Source organism: Peromyscus maniculatus, chromosome 8, assembly GCF_049852395.1.
Source record: "Peromyscus maniculatus bairdii isolate BWxNUB_F1_BW_parent chromosome 8, HU_Pman_BW_mat_3.1, whole genome shotgun sequence".
In the NCBI taxonomy this organism is placed as follows: Eukaryota; Metazoa; Chordata; class Mammalia; order Rodentia; family Cricetidae; genus Peromyscus; species Peromyscus maniculatus.
The window spans coordinates 30,842,447-30,863,070 of NC_134859.1; the positions used below are offsets into that span (position 1 = coordinate 30,842,447).

General features: G+C 43.4%; 1 protein-coding gene and 1 long non-coding RNA gene across 9 annotated transcripts in view; one reads left to right on the forward strand and one right to left on the reverse strand.

Annotated features, from left to right (window-relative positions):
* Nucleotides 1-20,624, reverse strand: part of LOC102924806 (uncharacterized) — a 179,241-nt gene that overhangs the window by 104,019 nt on the left and 54,598 nt on the right. For 2 of the 8 annotated variants that reach the window (XM_076578218.1, XM_076578216.1), the window contains one exon: nt 17,658-18,187. The exons of the other annotated variants lie outside the window; for them this stretch is intronic. In XM_076578218.1, the coding sequence (XP_076434333.1) occupies nt 18,039-18,187 (149 nt within the window). In that variant the 3' untranslated portion in view covers nt 17,658-18,038. Of the gene's footprint in view, nt 1-17,657; nt 18,188-20,624 lie in introns of those variants that run through there. 8 annotated transcript variants of the gene reach the window in all.
* LOC143274561 (uncharacterized) lies at nt 4,225-10,331 on the forward strand. The gene is made up of 2 exons (XR_013053247.1): nt 4,225-4,495; nt 10,065-10,331. It is a non-coding gene; the product is annotated as an uncharacterized LOC143274561 (long non-coding RNA).

Below are 20,624 nucleotides of genomic sequence, written 5' to 3' on the forward strand. Positions count from 1 at the left end.
AAGCAGCTCCTGAGAATATTGAGTCACACACATACACAGACATGCACACTCGTGCACAGACATTCATTCAGAGACCTGCAAGGCCCAGCCTTGTTTCGATGAGCCTCAAGGACACAGGAACCTGCTCTAAACCACAGAGGCCAGCATGTGGCAGTCTTAGCTTACCATGATTGATAGTACAGAGCTGGCTGAGAAAGATTGCAGAGTTCAACATCACCATAGTTGATTAAGCAAGACATGCCACTATAGTCTGAAGGACAAGAAGTAGTATAGGACCCAACCAGAGTGTGGAGGGTGGGGCCCGAGGGAGTGAGAATTAGGGTCTCAGTGCTGCAAGCCTATTTTAGTGCTGCTGTTGATATGATCAACCCAACTTGGTCCATTCAGGTTGCTATATCAAAATTACTTAGAGTGAGTAAATTAGAAACAAAAGAAATGCATTGGTCATAGTTCTAAAGGCTGGGAAGTCCCAGATACAGACACAAGCTGACTGGGCAGTTGCTGAGACTCCTATATTCATAGATGATACTTTTTGTGTGTCCCCAAGTGAAAGAAAGGGAAAAGCAGCCCCAACAGCCCTCTTACAAGGATCTAACACTGTGCAGAAACTTCTTACTTTTATAATCTAATCACCTTCCTGATGATCTCAGTGCTTAATCTACTGTATTGAGGGTTAAACATTACCAAAAGAATTTATGGGGACACAAACATTCAGACCACAGTGCAACCTCAGACATCCCATGTGACCTAAGATTGACAAGGCAGAAGAGGAGACTCTGCTACAATGGAGAAAGTATAAGTGACAAGTTAGTGTAGACATCAAGAAGCTGGGTTCACTAGTTTAAGTCCCAAAGAACCAAGCCCAGTGATGAGCTTGGGAATCAAACTGAGTCATTTGCTTTGTAAAAGAGGCACATGAATGTAGATGTTCCCAAGTCATAGCAACTACCTGTTGCAGAATATTTCTTGACACTATGTGAAGATGTGTCACTGTGATTGGTTTAAAAAAGAGTGGAATGACCAATAGCTAGGCAGGAAGAAGTTAGGTGGGACTTCTCGGGAGAAAGAGGACTCAGAGAGGAAGAAAAGCAGAGCTGCCAGCCAGACTGAGAGGAAGCAGGATGAGAGTACAGAGTAGAGGTAACTGAGCCACATAAAAACAGAAGGAGATTAAAAGATAGGGGTTAATTTAAGTTACAAGAACTAATTAGGAACAAATCTAAGCTAAGGCCAGGCTTTCATATAACTAATAATAATTCTCTGTGCCATTTTTTTTTTGTGAGCTGGCAGCCCAAAGGAAAATCCATCTACAGCTACCTGCTGCCAGTCCTCCAGGCACTATGCCTATCAGTGTAGCTGTCGTCGTATCTATGGCTTACCCCCTTGGCAGATATGACCCAAGCCCCTCATCACACTTCACAACCACAATGTTCTATAAAACTGATTACAATAAACTCATTTACGTTTTAAAAAAGTGGTGTTATGTTCATTGAATAAATATAGAACAGATTCAAGAGAGTAGATATCTCTATAGACACACAACTGTTATAACGCCAAGACAGCAACAGGATAGAAAGGCAGGAGTAATCAATGAGCCACAGAAAGGAAGCCTGCAGCATGGGGGAAGGAAATGGTTCATTGTTCCAGGATGAACAGGAGGGTGGCTGTATTGCTTATTCTGTTGACAAAGTCGAGGTACTTTTGGGAAACACTGATTAAAGACAGAATTTCCAACCTTTGCAATCTGTGCTCTTCACAGACATCTCAAACCAAGTTGGCACAAGCAACAAGCAAATCACACTTGTTGGGGGTCAAATGATATAGATACTCTTGTTTCTAGGTCTTCTCTCCCATTCCTGAATATAAACAAATATCCCTCTGAAATCTACATCACAGTATTGTTTATGGAAGAATATTATTTAACTATAAATAAATTTTGAAGCATTGTTTCCAAATAAACAGCAACAGGAGGGATGGGGCAATTCCTAGAAATTCCAGAGTTCTGACTTGAGAGCCACCACATCACATGTATACTCAAGGTAAAGAAACCTAAGTGCTCTGCATGGAGAAGTCCATACACGTGCCTCAGTGTGCCCTATACCTTTGCTAAGCATCTCTCTTCATAATGACCAGGTGCTTAGGACCTGAGTTAAATATCTTCAACCCTCCATCACATTGACTATCCTTGACATTCTTTTCTTCAGAGAAGCCACACAGTCTAGTTTGGCCTGAATGGAGGAACTTGTCGGAAGGTGCCATTTGAGGATGCTGGGGGAAGGAGAGTTAGAATGGAGCTGTGTCTCTGTCCCTGGCACCACTTACAATGGCAGATCTGTATTGTTGCAGAGGGTGCCTGTTCTTCACCAGCCTTATCAAGATATGGACCTTCCAAGGGGATAAGGGAGGAGAACTTAGTTACCTGCAAGAGTATAGAATACGGTTTCTGTCACCTCAGCTGTTGTCTGATGTGGATAAATCGTAGTGGGTTCTGGAATGAGAACAATGCAAGAACTGTTTCAGCTTTGGAGTTTGGCCCCCACCAAGGAAATAGAAACAAAACTTACTGTCACCCTCCCCCAGTGCCTCCCCCAGCCTCTAAGCAGGAACGGCTCCTTTCTATACATTTCTGCCTCAGCTGACTCCTCTGAGAAATGTATCCAAAATGGGCACTGTCTGTCATTGTCTCATTATCCTGAGCAAGTGATCTGTGTCCTAATATTCTGGACAGCTTTACCAGGATTCAGAATTATTTCACACTTTCCATTCTAGACTCCTGAACTCCTCTGACACATAGGTGACATTAACACTGGAGGATCTAACACTCAGTTATGATTCCGGTTTATCAAGACAAGGGTCACTTCACCTTCTAGGAGAGGGACCTGGAAGTTTCTCACTACCGTCTTCACTGCAGGCCTTAGCCAAGCTCCAGATTATCCACATTTCTTTCCATGGAGATGAGCTCACTGAACAACATGGAATAGATGGACCATTTCATCACTGAGTTCTTCTCAAGGTAGCAGCATCACTCTGGGGATGACTCCTACTCTGCAGCCTGCCTTGTGCTGTGGAGTCTCCCCCAACCCTCCTACTCCTCTCTCGTGGTTGATTAATTGTTGATTGAATTACTGATTGAGACAAAGTCTCCTGTCCTCCATCCATTCCTGTACAGGAGTGACTTCCTGTGTTTTCTGACTCATCTTCCATTGCTCACCAAAGGCTTCCTCATCAAACACTCTAGTGCAGCCTGTGCTTCCCTTTTCTTCTGGAGTCCCTACATTGTTCTCACCCACAGTTCACTTCACCTGCAGAGATGAGCACTTGCCTCTCTGGGATCCTCTAAATGCTTCCCTTTTCAGAACAAGGGAGGATCTTGGAGTAAGTTGGTTGTGGCCAGACAGGAATACCTGAACTTGGGCTTCTCATGGCCCCTCAGAGTCTTTCTGGATCCCCTGCCTCACTACAACCTGACCCTTACACTTGAACAACACCCTCCTGTTCTGCACTACTGTCCTCTTTTGTCCTGACACTGAAACATGTAAGAGGATGTGACTGTCCTTCTGAACTAATGACAGGACAACCCAAATGTCAGATGGTCACACATTACCCAATTCAGTTCTTCATAAAAGGCATCATGAGCTTAACTTGATTCCTGGGTCACTTTCTCCCTTTTCTTACAGCCTCACATCCTATATTCCATGAATAGTATCTGGGACAACCAGGATGAGCACCCAAGGTGGATGTGAGGATATGTGTTCTTTTTACAGTAGCCAGAGTATTTGCCTTCTCCCTGGACAGGACAGTCAACCCTCAACTGCAATTCTTTAGGAACACTAACAATAAAAAAATGCATACATACATACATATACATGCATATATACATACATATACACATACATATACATGCATATATACATATACATATACATATACATATACATATATATATGTAATTGCACTACTACACCCCCAAGAGGTCATGGAACAATACTTGTTCTACACCTCAGTTTTCCATGAAGTCAATAACCTGTCCACGTTCTCCAAACTCAGCCTATGAGTCCATCCTCCGAAACAGGCAGAAACTAAGTACTGAAAAGTTCTGTCAATCCTGGGAGATCTCACAGTTCTTCAGTGTGTGCAGCTGCCTGGAACAGAGGGTTGCTCTAAAAAAAATCCTGTGCTCTAAAATCCCAGTTATTACATAGAGCTCTCTGCATACTTGGTGTGTATCCCAGTCTTTCAGAGTCCTCCTGCTTGAAAGGACTGGAAGGCCAATGAGAGGACAGGATATAAATACCTCCCATCAGATTATTCTAACAACGACAACAACAACAGAAAGCTGTGTGGCTTCTTCTGCTTGTCAGAATGCAGCCCTACCTCAAGGGATGGACGAGTTTTAGGAAGCTTCGAGAACCCATCTCACAGCTATCTTTTCACTCCTAGATGTAGAAGATTTGAAACTAAACTTGCCTTCAGGATGACAAACTTCTCCCCATCTGTAAGTTCAGTTCCTATGTATTAATATTAACTTTACCTGTGGGCAATTTGAGATTTAGACTACATGGCCTCACTCAAAAGCATGAGCATGTTAAATCATTTCCTAAAGCCTTCAAATTTGATGTGTGTGTGTGTGTGTGTGTTTCATCCCTACAAAGAACTTACACTGCACTTTTCATCTACATGAATAAATTGAGAGATCCTTAAAGTAAACTTTATAAGCCATACATTGCCTCTTTGAAAGGGTGGTGTTAGGATGCCTTTCCAGTGAGGATGTGGAAATGCTACAAACCCTCCAAGCATCCATGCTCATGACAGAGGTCTGACCCTGGAATCAGAAGAGCCAGCTTCCAACCCAAGTGAACAAGGACAGAATCTGAGCCACTTTCTGTCTTCATAACTTCCACCATGAGCTTTCTGACTCTGTCAGTTCACGTGACTACTGTTGGGCCCAGCTAAGAACTCTTCACCTATATTATACTTCTGACTTGACTCAGTGTCTATGACATATTGACTCTCATGAGAAGGACTCTGCGTCCTGAACCACACTGGGTTGTACCTGCTATGTGAGTTTGTGTGTGTGCTGGTGTTGTAGAACTAGAAGTGGAGACTCGGGATGATGTTGGTACATGTGTGGGTCTTGTTGAAATAGTCATAGGCCTTCCTGGAGTTGTGGGCTTTCCTGGAGTTGTGGGTCTCCATGTAGTTGTGGGTCTTGTTGGAAGACTTCTGGGAATTTCTGGATTTGGAAATCAAGATGAAAAAAAGGATCAGTCAACAAGAAGAGACAAGTGTTTCTGTTGTAGGACCCATGATAGGCTGTCCCCAGAGAAGTTCCTCTCCTGAACTTCTGTTCTTTGTCATTGACCAACTAGGACTGGGCAGGACAGGGCAATGGACACAGCTCACCAACAGGAGGCAGCTGTGCTGACAACATGGAGCTGAAATAGAGTCCATGTTCCTAAGGACACACTGCATAAATGACAGGTGTCAGGTCCTCAGATCTCTAAGCATCTCTTTGAGACTAAGAGGGTATGGGGTGGAGGGGGGTAGGGTGGGGGGGCTGTTCTCAGTGGTGACTGACTTGACCATAGCTTCCATGCCCAGCATGGTCAGTCACTTCAATCAGTCCTGAGGAGACACAACATACAACTCTTCATTTTAGCATGCAGTAGAGAGTGGACATTGTCTATAGTTCCTTCCAAACAAAGAGAAACAAGGTGAATACCCCTTATGCAAAAATGCTTAGTTAGCCAAGTTAAATATTTTACTTCTTTCTTAACAATTGAGAATAGGAGTTGGGGATTTAGCTCAGTTGTAGAGCACTTGCCTAGAAAGCTCAAGGCACTGGGTTCGGTACTCAGCTCTGAAAAAAAAAATTGAGAATAATTGCATATATATATAGATAATATCTTATGGGTCAGGCTCAAGTATAAACATGACTGATATAGCATTTATATAATTACACTTTACATATATAGGTTAAATGGTAACTTTATAAACTGTGGATAATTCTGCACATGATGGTTTCATGGTGTTAGATTTTCCAGGTGTATTATCAAGTCTGTTCTTAAAAGGTTCCAGATTTGGGAGCACTGTAGACTTGGGATGTTTGGATTAGGCAGGTTCAACCTACAATTCACAAGTCAACAGGATCCAAAGTGCTGTAAGGATCCAAACAGCTACTGATGGTCTCAGTGTGCAGAGTTCCAGACAGGAGCTAAGGCAAAGTGGTGCTGGGATTACACAGTCAGCCAGGACTCATGTTGTCTGTGTCAACAGACACATGTGTTCCCTAAAAGTAATCTCCTTTGATCTTGACTGTGCTAACTACAAAATAAAACCTCAGCAACAAGAAATAATTGCTTTAAAAACTCTTCTTTACCTTGAATACCATGTAGTCCCTTAATATAGTGTGTGTTTACCTTGACATAAAGAAAAACCTGTAGTGTTCCTACTATGCGTAGGGAAGTGGTGGGAGTAGAGCATGCCCCTTAAATTCAATACATTGATTTATTCATTTATTTGTGTGTTTGTGGGATGTCACAAATGTGGATGCCAGGGGATAACTTTTCAGAGTCTGTACTCTCCTTCCACCATGTGGGCCCAGGGATTGAACTCAGGTCATCAGGTTTAGCAGTGGGCACCTTTCCCCACTGAGCCATCTCACTGGCCCTCAAGCCCCTTTTATGGAGAGGGTCAGATGAAAGGATTTTTGTCTCAGGGACATAAAAGCAGGTGTTCAGGAGCAAGCACTCATGTCAATCAATGAAAGTCACTGCTGACAACTTAGCAAGGAGTGGGTGTGGCTGTGCTGCAGTAAAACTCTTCCCAGCAGCAGGGGGTCTGTTTCTAACCTGGTCTGGTTAGTTTGCTGATCCAGTCTAATGTGTGGGCAGAGGCCTGAGCACAGTACACCCCCTCCCTGGAGAGCATAAATCTCTGAGGTGGAGAAAGTCAAGCATGTGAACAATCTAGTCAGAAGATCATTCTGAGAACAAAGCCAGGAAAGAATCACCAGCTCAGGAGCTTTGCTTCTCTTGCTCTAGGGCATTTTTTTCTCCCAGGTAGATGGGAAAGTCAAAGGAGCTGATGAGGGTCCCAGGACAGCTGAAGAGGAAGCTCCGTGTGTTTAAATCATGAGATGTGGACTTGGTTGTTGAAGGATTAAACAGAGTTGCTGGCTCACTTACACACTCACTGAGTGGTCAAACAGTGACTTTGTAAGCACTGACCTGTTAACAAATTTCTGAGCTTTATAAAACTTCTAATTAATAAACTGAAATTAGTAATTTTGTGCTGTGATGCCAAGCCTATGCCCCTCTGGGTGCTGGGAATCTTACCCCAGAGTTTTAGGCAGGAATGTTTGCTGGACAACGCCTTCCCCAGCTACAACCACAGCCCTCACTTGGTTATTGTGTGTTTGCATTCTAGGGACAGAACCCAAGACAGGCATGCTCGACAAATTTCTACACATCCCCTAAGGGAGGTTTTTGATTTTGTTTTTGTTTTTGTTTCTGTTTCTCTGTCTCTGTCTCTGTCTCTTCTCTGTCTCTCTCTCTGTAAGGTTTATTCTCATGTGAGTGGGTATCCTTGGAGGTCAATATCATTCACAATTTCACAACTGTGATAGGCACTTGGAACCTTATCGTCTCTTCACCCAAACTGTCTCTATAGATCATCCTTTGCACACTCTATAACCAGCTTCTTCTGGCTTCCCAAAGTTGCCTCCCAGGCATAGATTTGCAAGGCAGCTCCTTGCCCCATCAGAATGGACCTCATCCTAAAGAGGTGTGGTCGTACATGTCCATAATCTCAACACTGGGAAGCAAAGCCATGGTCAAGAAATTTCAAGTCAGCCTGATTTACAAAGTAAGTCCCAGTCTCAAAATCAATAAATTAGTCAATAAACAGAGATCCAGAAAAAATGGTTCAATGGGTAGAGGTCCTTGACTTGCAAGCCTGTCAGCTCACTTACACCCTTATAACTCACACAAGTTTATAACAACACTACCAACCACACAAGTTTGTCCTCTGGCAAATTCATCATGGTATGCAAACCCACCACATACACATCATTCACACAGAGCCACACAATAATAAATGCAGTTTTAAAAATCAAATTAAACATAAAAATAAATGAATGGATGAATGAATAATAGAGTCTATAAGTTGGGAGTCTAAAGAATATTGTTCTTAATTGAAAAATATAGAGACAGATTGTTTCTATTATAGCTATTATTGATTTCTATTTGCCTGTGTAAACCCTTAAGTAAAAAGAGATTAGGAACAGCATCAGAAGCCACGAAGTCCTCATGACCCTACTCTTCTAGTCAATGCAAAAATATCAGGATATCTACCTCAAGAAGGAAAATATAAAACCTGGTACTGCAGGAACATTCCTTTAATCCCAGCACTCTGGAGGCAGGGTCAGGTGGATCTCTGTGAGTTCAAGGACAGCCTGGTCTAAGAGCAAGTTCCAAGATAGCCAGAGCTACATAGAGAAACGCCATCTTGAAAAAACAAAAAAGGAAAAGAAAAGTAAGAAAGGAAGGGAGGGAGGGAGGGAGGGACAGAGGAAGGGATGGAGGGGGAGAGAGACAGAGCCGGGGGGGGGGGGAGAAAGAGAGAGAGAGGAAAAGAAAGGAAGAAAGGAAGAAAGAAAGAAAGAAAGAAAGAAAGGAAGGAAGGAAGGAAGGAAGGAAGGAAGGAAGGAAGGAAGGAAAGAAGGAAAGAAGGAAAGAAGGAAAGAAGGAAGGAAGGAAAGAAGGAAAGAAGGAAAGAAGGAAAGAAGGAAAGAAAGAATGCATGAGTCCAGATTTGGGGATTCCATGAACTTCATACTGTTAAAATACCGGTTTACACCTGTAGACAAAAATCCCCAGATCCCACAGTCTGAATAGGTCAAGCCCCACCTCCCTGCTGCTCCCTGACACAGTAAAGAAGCTGTCTGCTATGTGCCCTAACAGCAGCCCCCAATTTATGGGCCTAACCAATATCTGGCTGTTCGATACTCTGTGTCACTTAAGCTATGGCAAACTAAATCACATGATAAGAAACTTTCTGAATGAAAAAAAAAAAAAAGGAAGACATGACTACTCCTACCTATAATGGAAAAGGTGATTTACTTTAGATATGAGGGAGAAAACAGACAGAGGCATCCAGAGGGTCCAGAGTGAACATGACCAGCAAACTGAACTACTCATGTGAGGAGAGAGGAAAGCTAGGAGCCAAGAGTGGGGGCCAAGAGGTCAAGAACCCAAAGGGGCCTGTCTAGCCAAAATGACTGGGTTACACAGGGAAGAGCAGCTGGTGAGGGGCAGGGAGGGGGCTGGGTGTGCCAGGCACTGGCCTTGCTGGCCTTTCTCTCAGTGTCTGATATGTTAACAAGCACCTTAGTTTGCCTCATCCTGAGACCTAGCAGCTAACACCTCCACCACTAAAAGATGTAACAAGTCAGATTTTTTCCTTGCTCTGGGGACCAGCCTGAGACCCCTCCAGGGGAATGCTGAGAGGATTATTCTGCAGGCTGCTCTCTCAAGAGGATCCTCTGTAGACCTGCCATTCCAGTCATGGCAGCTATTTCTCTCTGTGTCTCTCTAGTTCTTCCTATCTCTCTCTCTCTCTCTCTTTAGTCCTCCCTCTCTCTCTGTCACACATAATCCTGCTCTTAATGAAACCCCTCTCTGGGTTGTAAAGAGAAGCCCCTCCTTCCCTGGAACCCGCTTCACACCCCATCAAGGGATGAACCTCATAGATGGTATTGTTTCTGTCTAATGCTCTCCCTCCCACCTAGGGTCTGATCTCAGCCTGAGGCCTCTTCATTCTAATAAAGCTCACTGGAGCTGTGTGTCAGCATCATTTATGGACTAGCCGCTGCTGCTCATCTGTTAATACATGGCTGAGTGACAGTGAACAGGTGTTGGAGGGAACCCTCTTCTATATGGGCATTTCCAGTGTGCAGGCAACAAATTTTGTGACAAGATACAGGAGATTATGTCTTTAAATATGTCTCAAAGCAAGTGTTTAATCAAACATATTTCTAAGAACTTTCTGTTTCCATGTTCTAGGAAAACAACAAATTATTAGCTAACAGGGGCTTCCGTTTACCTGCATGAAATAAAGAAAAGAAACAAAGAAAGCTTACCTGGTTTAACATCCAAGGAAAAGTTCGCTATCTGCTGTCCAGGGATCTCCACTCGACAGCAATACAGACCACTATCACTCTGAACAGCATTCTCTATTGTCAAGGACACGTTTCCTTCTGAAATATGCCCCTTTAGCTGGTATCGGCTGCTCCTCTGATAGGTGACACAGTATCCATCTCACTTATCCAGGTAAGTGTGTGTGAACAAAGAACACAGGAGCAAGCCTGTCGGCCCCAACAAGTGGCAGTGATCCCTCTGTATGGTGAGTAAGTACATGACAGTGTGACAGGGTGACCAGCCACCCCTTCACTACTCTGTAAAAACCCAGAGCACTTGTGATGGAAAAAAAGGGGGGAGGGGAACTAATGCAGAAATAGTACCCAACAATTTCCTAAAATGTTGTTGCTATTGTTTTTCAGAAAAAAAAATATGGGGAGGAGGGACTTAAGTGGAACCCCAGGTGAAGACCTTCTTTATTTATTATTATTATTTTTTTTCTTATTTTGTTTTGGAGTTTTTGTGGGGAAGGCATGAAAGGGAGCAGACAACTTAATATTCGTTGTTATCATTTGGTTTTCTGAGCCAGGGTCTCACTTTGTAGCCTTGGCTGGCCTGGAACTTGCTGCATAAACCAGGCTGACTTCAAACTCCCAGAGCTCAGCTGCCTCTACCTCTCCAAACCTAATATTAAATGTCCAGTTTTACAGCTTGAATTTGAAGACTGTAAACAGTTTTCTCTTAGCATATTCTTTCTCAGTGTGATTATTTAATAGATACATTAGTGAATAAGAGAACTAATTCTGTGGTAGGATATTCACACAGATACTTTTCATTTCTTTTTTCTTCTTCAGTGTGGTATTTCTTTTGGACACAGGGTCTTGCTATATGCCTCATACTGGCTTTAAATCACAATCCTTGATCTGGAGAGATGGCTCAGAGGTTAAGAGCACTGGATGCTCTTCCAGAGGTCCTAAGTTCAATTCCCAGAAATCACATGGTGGCTCACAACCATCTGTAATGAGAGCTGGTGCCCTTTTCTGGTGAGCAGGCCTACATAGAGGGAGAATGTTGTATACATAAATAAATCTTAAATCACAGTCCTCCCATTTCTACCTCCTGAGTGCTGAGTAATTAGCAAGTGCCACTGAGACCAGCTCAAATGTTTCATTATTAAACATTTAAAACTTTATTTCAGAAGCTGGGTGCAAAAGTAACACTTGTAAACCCAGAACTCTCTTGTAAACTCAGAACTCACTTGTAAACCTAGAACTCTCTTGCAAACCTAGAACTCACTTGTATACCTAGAACTGACTTGTATACTCAGAACTTGGGAAGTAGAGGGAGGAAGATGAGGATTTCAAGGCCAGCTTCATCTAACTATTGAGTTGAAGGCAGGCCTTGGATTTGGAGACTCTGTCTCAAACTATCCCTCCTCCTCCTCCCCCACAGTGCTATGACAACAAAATCACTAACTCTTCCCACCTCTCCTAATCAAAGATCAGAGCCAGAGCTTTGGAGAAGCATTGTTGGCTTCAAGGTAGAACCTTATAACTTCAAAGTCAGTCTTCAGAAAGGGTGTAAGAAAACCACCAGGAGGGGCTGTGCTTTATTCTGAACTTTATGATTAGCACTTTATGAACAAAAAGCAAAACCAAAAACCAAGCCAACAAAAAACACTAAGCAGAGGTCCCTTCTTATAAGTTGTTGACATTCCAGAACTTGAGCAAGACCCACTAGCAAAGTAAGACCACACAGTCAGAAAATATGTAACCAATAACTTACTGATGCAATTTAAAAACAGAAATGATTAAATATAATTCTTTTGGGGACGATGGAATAAAATTTCTAATAAAATTTCAGTAGCTTCCACAGTGGCCTTTAAAGGAACTCTGAGGGCTCTGGATGGAGCTCAATGATACAGTGCTTGGCTAGCCCATGCTAGCCCCTGTGTTGGATCCCAGCACAGGAAACAAACAAACAAACAAAAGCAAAAAACAATGAACTGTGAGATTCCCTAACCAATCACCTATATGCAGGACTAGGCTGTGAGTTTGGTACATGATCGAGAAAACACATTAATAATTGCATAAAATGAGTATTATGTTTCTTTCTGGAATACTCATTTCTTGATTTTGCCAAATACCTTTTTTTAGGATCACAAATAAGACACATGCTATTTTAATTAAGTCACAGAAACATATTCTATTTCTCACCAGTGATCTCAGCTTTTAGGAGAATCTCAGACCTAGAGGCAGGAGGATCAAAAGTTTGAGATGATCCTCAGCTAGCTATGATGTCAGGGCCCAGCCTGGACTAAGTTAGACCATGTCCCAAAGACAATTATGTTATTCCTTCTTTTCCATTTTCATGGAACACTTTGAATTAAGTTTTTTTTTTTAAGATTTATTTATTATGTATACAGTATGTATGACAGCAGGCCAGAAGAGGGCATCAAATTTCGTTACAGATGGTTGTGAGCCACCATGTGGGTGCTGGGAATTGAACTCAGGACCTCTGGAAGAACAGCCAGTGCTCTTAACCTTTGAGCCTCTCCAGGCCGAATTACAATGTTTTTAAGATAAATAATTGAAAGTGGTTAAATAAGCAAAAACACACAGAGAAATGGAATTAAGGCTAACTTTGATTAGCCATCCTGTATGGAAGGCTCTGGTTTGATCTTTTTTATTAACAATTGACCAACATGTGCATGCACATGCACTCACCCTTACTTGTCCATCACATATATGCACATGTCCTCACCCTTAACTTGTCCATCACAAGCATGCACATGCACTCACCCTTACTTATCTATCACATGAATGCGTGTGTTCTCACTCTTGCCTGTTCTGTCCCTTTAGAGTTCTATTGAGAAAGGATCCTGTACTTGGGCATTCACTATCTCACACTGGTGGCTCCCTTCTTGACACATGCTCACTGTCACTGAGCCATCTCACAGGGTGTCCTATGGCCTACTCACTCATAAAACGAAGGGACAGACAGTGATGCTTAATAGCTATCAGAAGAAAACCTCCACATCCTGGAATCCAACTGAGTAACTAGGTGAGGTCTACTATGGAGTAAGCACCTTGCTGGTGGCTTGAAATCCTTTTATTTTCTGTCTCTACTTGATGCTTGAGGAGAACACTTGAGTCCATCTCAACTACTAAAAGTTCCAGTAAAAACTCATGACAATCTTCCTGGCTCTGCCTCTAGAAGCCTAAGATTACAGATGTGTGCCAGCATGTCCAGTCAGAACCTTCTCTGATGAGGTTGTCATTATGTATGAGCTCTGTGCAGTGCTGTAGCCACCAGGGACTGATTTAGCACATAAAATATGGTTGGTACAAGTGAGTAAAAAAAATTTTTTTTTTTGAGACAAGGTCTCTATGTGTATCCCTGGCTGTCTTTGAACTCACTCTGTAGAACAGGATGTCCTCAAACTCACAGATTTATTGCCTCTGCCTCCCAAGTGTTGGGATTAAAAGTATGTGCCACCATATCCAGCAAATTGAGAAAAAAAATTAAAAGATTTACTTTTCTTATATCATAAATTATATATGTCTCTGTGTGGCTATGTGCACTTGAGTGTAGGTCCCTGCTGAATCCAGAGACATATGCCCTAGAACAAGTATTACAGGCAGTTCTGAGCCACCTGATGTGGATGGTGGGAACAGATCATACATCCTCTAGAGGAGCAGTACAAGCTTTTAACAACTGAGTCATCTCTCCAGCCTCCAGATGAGTAAAATTTACTTTATTTTTCCATCTAATTTGATTTTAATCACTAAGATATTGCACATGATTGCACTGCTGGATGGTACTCAACTGTAGGTTATCTTTTCCTTTGAGGCAATTTAAGTGTAGATAGAAGAGATGAACAAATGAAAATTTAAGGATATGGAGAGATGACTTCATCATTCACGGTTAGCAGGGTAAGAGGATAGGAGGCATTACCTTAAAAATTGACATGTGAGAGTCAGGGGTGATGGATCCTATCTGTGATCCCAACACCCATAATGCTGAGGCAGGAATATTGCCATTAGTTTAAGGGCAGCCTGGTCTGCATAGTAAGTATGAAGCTAGACAAGGCTATAGAGTAAGACCCTAACAATAAAGGAAAATGCAACATGTGGTACAGTTCTCTAATCCCAGCATTGGAGAGACTGAGGCAGGAGGACTGGCAATTCTGAGCTAGCCTGGGCTATAAAAAAGGAAAAATATAAAGAAGCAAACCAAAGTCAGTGACAGGAGAGGCTAAGAGCTTAAGGGAGACAGGCGAAAGGCAAAAAATATCAGAAGTGAGGAAAGGATGAAGATGTGAGCTGAGGAGCTGAGCCATTAAATACCACAAATCCTTAGGGGTGGATTTCCCCACACTAGCCCATGGGCTCTCACACGACCAGTCACTGTGCCCTAATGTTCACAGAGGACATAACCCAGTGGAATTTCTTACTATTTATTTATTACTCTTGTCATAAACTCTCTACTACTGCCTGTGAACGTGTGCAGGCCATGGTGCTCATGTGAAGGAGAAAACAACTATCAGAGTTGTTTCTCCCCTTCCACCATTATTAGGATTCCAGGATTAACTCGTGTATCTGGTCGGCCAAGCACCTTGATCCCTGAGCCTTGTCAGGATGATGGAATTTTTCTTTGTTAACTAGAGCTTTGCAGTCTTCCTGAGTCACTGTATATTAGGGTCAGCTTTGGCATCCTCTGAAGGTTACTCATCACTTGCAGGGGAGTACTGTGTGATGACAGGACTCAGGTATGAGACCAGAATTCCCAGTTCCTTACTAAAGAGCTTCACTTGTAGGAATATGAGGATAGCACACTGCCGAAACCCACGCCAACTGAGCCTCTGCTGCCCTCTCTGAAACAGTTCAACTGCTTCAGTTCATGTTATTTTCACCAAAGCAAGAACTCATTGGCCCCCTGCACTACTAGGTACTCACTGAATCACTCCATTGTTCCTCAACACCGCCACTTATTCTCAAGCTTCTATCCATAACCTGAAATCCCCTCCAAATGGTCTCCTAATGTCCCAGAGTCCTCTGCCAACTCTGCTTACCATGTAAGCCAGCCATTTCCCTTCACCTCCTACTCACATTAGAATGCTGATATTGAGACTGGAGAGATGGCTCACAGTAAAGAGGGTCTACCACCCTTGCCGAGGACTGGAGTATGGCTCCCAGCACTAACCTCAGGTGAGTCACAACCACCCTTTACTCCACCTCCAGAGAATCTGAGAGTTGAGAAGGCTTCTGCTTCACATGATATATATATATATATATGGGAATCAAAGACCCCTGATCTCATGAAGTTTGTATTTTTTTTTTTTTTTGGTTTTTTTGGAGACAGGGTTTCTCTGTGAAGCTTTTCACCTTTTCTGGCACTTGCTTTGTAGACCAGGCTGGCCTCAAATTCACAGAGATCCACCTGGCTCTGCCTCCCAAGTGCTTGGATTGAAAACATATGCCACCACGGCCTGACATGAAGCTTGTATTTAAGTTGAAAAGTAATATGTTAAGAAATACATTAAATAATTAATTCAGCAGGTAGCTCAGAGTGGTTAAAGAGTTCACCCTCAGTCACACAGGAGGAGGGCTGCAGACAGACAGCAGTCTTAACCATTTTCCTCTTGGATGAACAAGTGAACCAAGGGGAAAGACACAGACAGCAGAGAGCAAGCTGTGGGAGCTTTAGTGTAGGATGGAGGGGGGTGGGGTGGGTGCAATTTGAACTTGGTTTGCCAGGCTACATGGACTTTCTAATGCTTTTCCTAGAGAAGGTGGGATGTGAGCAAAGCTGAAGAAGATGAGGCCAACTAGAGAGAGAGAGATGTCACAGGAGAAGAAAGAGGGAGGGCAAAGGTCCAGATGCTGGAGAGTGCCTGTGGCAGGGGAGGGTAAAGGGAGGGACAGCAATGCACAGGATGAAGGGCCAGGCTGGGTATGGGACTCAGGAGACACTTCTTGAGGTCTCTCCTTTCACAAGGACACAGTCTTTGCTGTGGTTTAGGGGTGCCAGGACCTGGTGCCCTCTGGGGACAGCTCTGACTGCTAGGCTGCCAACAAGGACACCTTAGGGTCCATGGCAGGAATTCAGTGTGGAAGAGACAACAGAAGGCAACATACTCAATGAAACTAAGACACTATTGTCAGTGTGCCCAGAAGGCAGAGCAAACTGGACTTCCTGTAGGCTGGACGTCTAAAGAGGATGAATTCCTCAGGCCTGAGCAGGGCATGACGGGAGGGCATGTCAGCAGAGAAGGGAGGAGGTGTTTCCACCGAGGATTTGGGGGGGATATTCTGGGTTTTGGTAATATTCAATGTTAAATATTTGGGGCCACATAGAAGAGGAAGGTCTGGGATAAACATACACTTTGGAGTAACTGGCTTAGAAATGGTGTTTGATAGGCAGAAGCCTGAATGAGGTAGGTATACTGGGAAATGCCTGTGCTGATAGGGAGGGAATGTCTTTACTGAGGCTGTTCAGATTTTTTAGGTGATGAGGCAAGGCCGTGGGCATGGGCTTCCTTCAAAGGGGCAACCGAGAAGACATGTTCACACACAGGCAGAATCAGCTCAAAGAGCAAGAGCATAAAGACATGGAGGACGCCGGGCAGTGGTGGCACACGTCTTTAATCCCACCACTAGGGAAGCAGAGACAGGTGGATCTTTGTGAGTTCGAGGCCAGCCTGGTCTACACAGCCAGATCCAGGAAAGGCACAAAGCTACACAGAGAAACCCTATCTTGGAAAAACAAACAAACAAACAAACAAACAAACAAACAAACAAAGACAAGGAGGGCCTGAAAGTCAAGGTCAAACAGTAGCAAAGGCACCATCAATGATCCCAGGTTAGAGCTGCAAAGGTCAGGATGAGGTTGGTCCAAGGATCTTGCACCTGCACGGCCGGTGACCTTCCCGTGTTGGAGACATCAGTGAAAATGGATGCAAGGAAACAGAAAACAAGGCAATGGCAGGAAACCCAGAACTGAGGGTCTGTGGACTGAAGCTCTCTCCTCTCCACACAGCAGATGTCTAAGCAGCTGGACATGAGCTCAAGATCCCTAAGACTGTGACCTTGACTGAGTAGAAGAGCATCCTACTGGGGGAGGGATAGAATGCTGAAGGTCAGAGCCAAAGTTATCTCAAGGTATCTTAGATCTTTGAATAGCCAATAGCTACTAAGCTGAGCTTCTAGCAATCTAACTTTAGATAAAACTTGAAATGCAGGCTGGGTTGACTTCAGCAGGTTCCACCCACTCTGAGGCTGGGAAGGCACTAAATGCAGAATCTTATGACCAGAAATCTCTGTGCCTTCCTGTAGCCCTGACCTTGTGACCTACAGGTGTGGTTGGTTAGTTTTTTATTTATTGACTTATTTTTGTATTCACTAAATACAAAATGTGGTACACGTACACAATGGAGTACTACTCAGCAGAGAAAAACAATGACAGCATAAAATTTGCAGGCAAAGAAATGGAACTAGAAAATATCATGAGCCATGGTTACCTTTCTAGAGCTTTATTTGGAGAGAGAAGGAGAGAGAGAGAGAGAGAGAGAGAGAGAGAGAGAGAGAGAGAGAGAGAGAAACTGCACTGAGAGAGAGAATACGGGGGAGTGCAGGAGAGAGCACAGAGGGCACACCTGATTTTAAGGCTGGGACACCATCACAGGCTAGTGACGTAATTAAGGACATAATTCTTTAATTCTTACATTCTAGACTTTCATTTATTATTAAAAAAAAAACGGTAGATGGAAATAAGGGCATCGTTTCTCTCAAAAGCTGCTTCCACCTGATTACTGGACGTTGCTTGGCTCTTGGGGGAATGGGGAAGCAGAGTCTTCCGTGGTAAATGTAGTCATGGGTCCTGCTGTAGTTGTGAGTCTTAATGTAGTTGGGTGTCTTCCTGCACTTGTGGGTCTACTGCAGTTGTAGGCCTTCCTGAAGTTGTAGGTCTACCTGAAGTTGTGGGTCTTCCTGAAGTAGTGGGTCTTCCTGCAGTTGTGGGTCTTGTTGGAGGACTTGTGGAAATTTCTGGATTTGAAAATCAAAATAAACAAGGATCAGTCAAGCAAGAATAGGCAAGTGCTTCTGTTGTAGCACCCATGAGAGGCTGTCCCCAGAGAAACTTCCTGAACTTCTGTTCTTTGTCATTGACCAACTAGGACTGGGCAGGGCCAATAGGAGGCAGCTGCACTTATCACATGGAGCTGAGCACAGAGCCCATGTTCCTAAGGACACACTGTATAAATGACAGGTGTCAGGTCCTCAGATGTCTAAGCATAGCTATGAGACTGTGAGATTATGAGACGCTGGCACTGCTGTTAGTCATGACTGACTTCACCCACATTTCCAAGCCCAGCATGTTCATTTCAGTCAGTCCCCAGAGGACACAACATACAGCCCTGCATCTTAGCTTGCAGATCCCACACAAGCCCCAACTAAATGGGATTTGCACAATTGGGTAGAGAGTGGATATTGTCTATGGTGCCTTCCAATGTAAGACAGACAAGGTGAATACCACTTATCCAAAAATGCTTGGCATAGTTTGAGAATTTAAATCTTGCTTAAATATTTGGTATATTTGCATAGAGATAATATCTTATGGGTAGGGCTCAAGTATAAACATAGATAGATGTAGCATTCATATAATTACACTTTACATATATAGCTTAAAGGGTAACTTTATAAACTGTGGATAATTCTACATATGATCCTTTCATGATGTTGAGTTTTCAAGGTGAATTATCAAGTCTATGGTCAAAAGGTTCCAGATTTGGGAGCATTGTAGATTTGGAATGTTTGGATTAGGCAGGTTCAACCTACAATTCACAAGTCAACAGCATCCAAGGCACTGTAAGGATCCAAACAGCTACTGATGGTCTCAGTGTGCAGAGTTCCAGACAGGAGCTAAGGCAAAGTGGTGCTGGGATCACACAGTCAGCCAGGACTCATGCTGTCTGTGTCAACAGACACATGTGTTCCCTGTAAGTAATCTCCTTTGATCTTGACTGTGCTAACTACAAAATAAAACCTCAGCAACAAGAAATAATTGCTTTAAAAACTCTTCTTTACTTGAATACAGTGTAGTCCCTTAATATAGTGTGTGCTTACCTTGAAATAAAGAAAAAACCTGTAGTGTTCCCACTATTCGTAGGGAAGTAGTGGGAGTAGAGCATCCCCCTTAAATTCACTACATTAATTTATTCACTTATTTGTGTGTTTGTGGGATGTCACACATGCGGGTGCCAGGGGATGACTTTTCAGAGTCTGTTCTCTCCTTCCACCATGTGGGCCCAGGGATTGAACTCAGGTCATCAGGTTTAGCAGTGGGCACCTTTCCCCACTGAGCCATCTCACTGGCCCTCAAGCCCCTTTTATGGAGAGGGTCAGATGAAAGGATTTTTGTCTCAGGGACATAAAAACAGGTGTTCAGGAGCAAGCACTCATGTCAATCAATGAAAGTCACTGCTGACAACTTAGCAAGGAGTGGGTGTGGCTGTGCTGCAGTAAAACTCTTCCCAGCAGCAGGGGGTCTGTTTCTAACCTGGTCTGGTTAGTTTGCTGATCCAGTCTAATGTGTGGGCAGAGGCCTGAGCACAGTACACCCCCTCCCTGGAGAGCATAAATCTCTGAGGTGGAGAAAAGCAAGCATGTGAACAATCTAGTCAGAAGATCACTGTGAGAACAAAGCCAGGAAAGAATCACCAGCTCAGGAGCTTTGCTTCTCTTGCTCTGGGGCATTTTTTTCCCCAGGTAGATGGGAAAGTCAAAGGAGCTGATGAGGGTCCCAGAGCAGCTGAAGAGGAAGCTCCATGTGTTTAAACCATGAGAAGATGTGGACTTGGTTGTTAAAGGAGGAAATAGTTGCTGGCTCACTTAGGGACTACAGTGACTCAGGGTGACTTTGTAAGCACTGACCTGCTAACGAATCTCTAAGCTCCATAAAATCTTCAATTAATGAACTTAAATTAGTAATGCTATGCTGTAATGGCATGCCTTTCCCACTTCTGGTGGTGGGGCCCTAACCCCAGAGTTTAAGTGGGAATGTTTAATGGACGACTGCCTTCCCAAGCTACAACCAGAGGCCTTACTAGGTTATTGTGTTTTAGGGTCTGGGATATAACCCAAGGTTTCAAGCATGCCAGACACATTTCTACACAAACCCCAAGGCAGTTCACATTTTTAAGGGATTTATCTCTCTCTCTCTCTGTGTGTGTGTGTGTGTGTGTGTGTGTGTGTGTGTGTGTGTATGCCTGTTTGAACGTGGGTTTATTCTCATGTGAGTGGGCACCCTTGGATGTCAGAATCATTCAACTTCAGCCAAGTTAGTAACATAATTTCACATCTGTGATAGGCACCAGGAACCTTATGCCTCTTCCCCAAAGCTGTCTTTATACATCATTCTTTCATAATCTATGACTGGCTTCTTCAGGATTCCTTGAGTTGCCTCCCAGCCATAGTTTTGAAA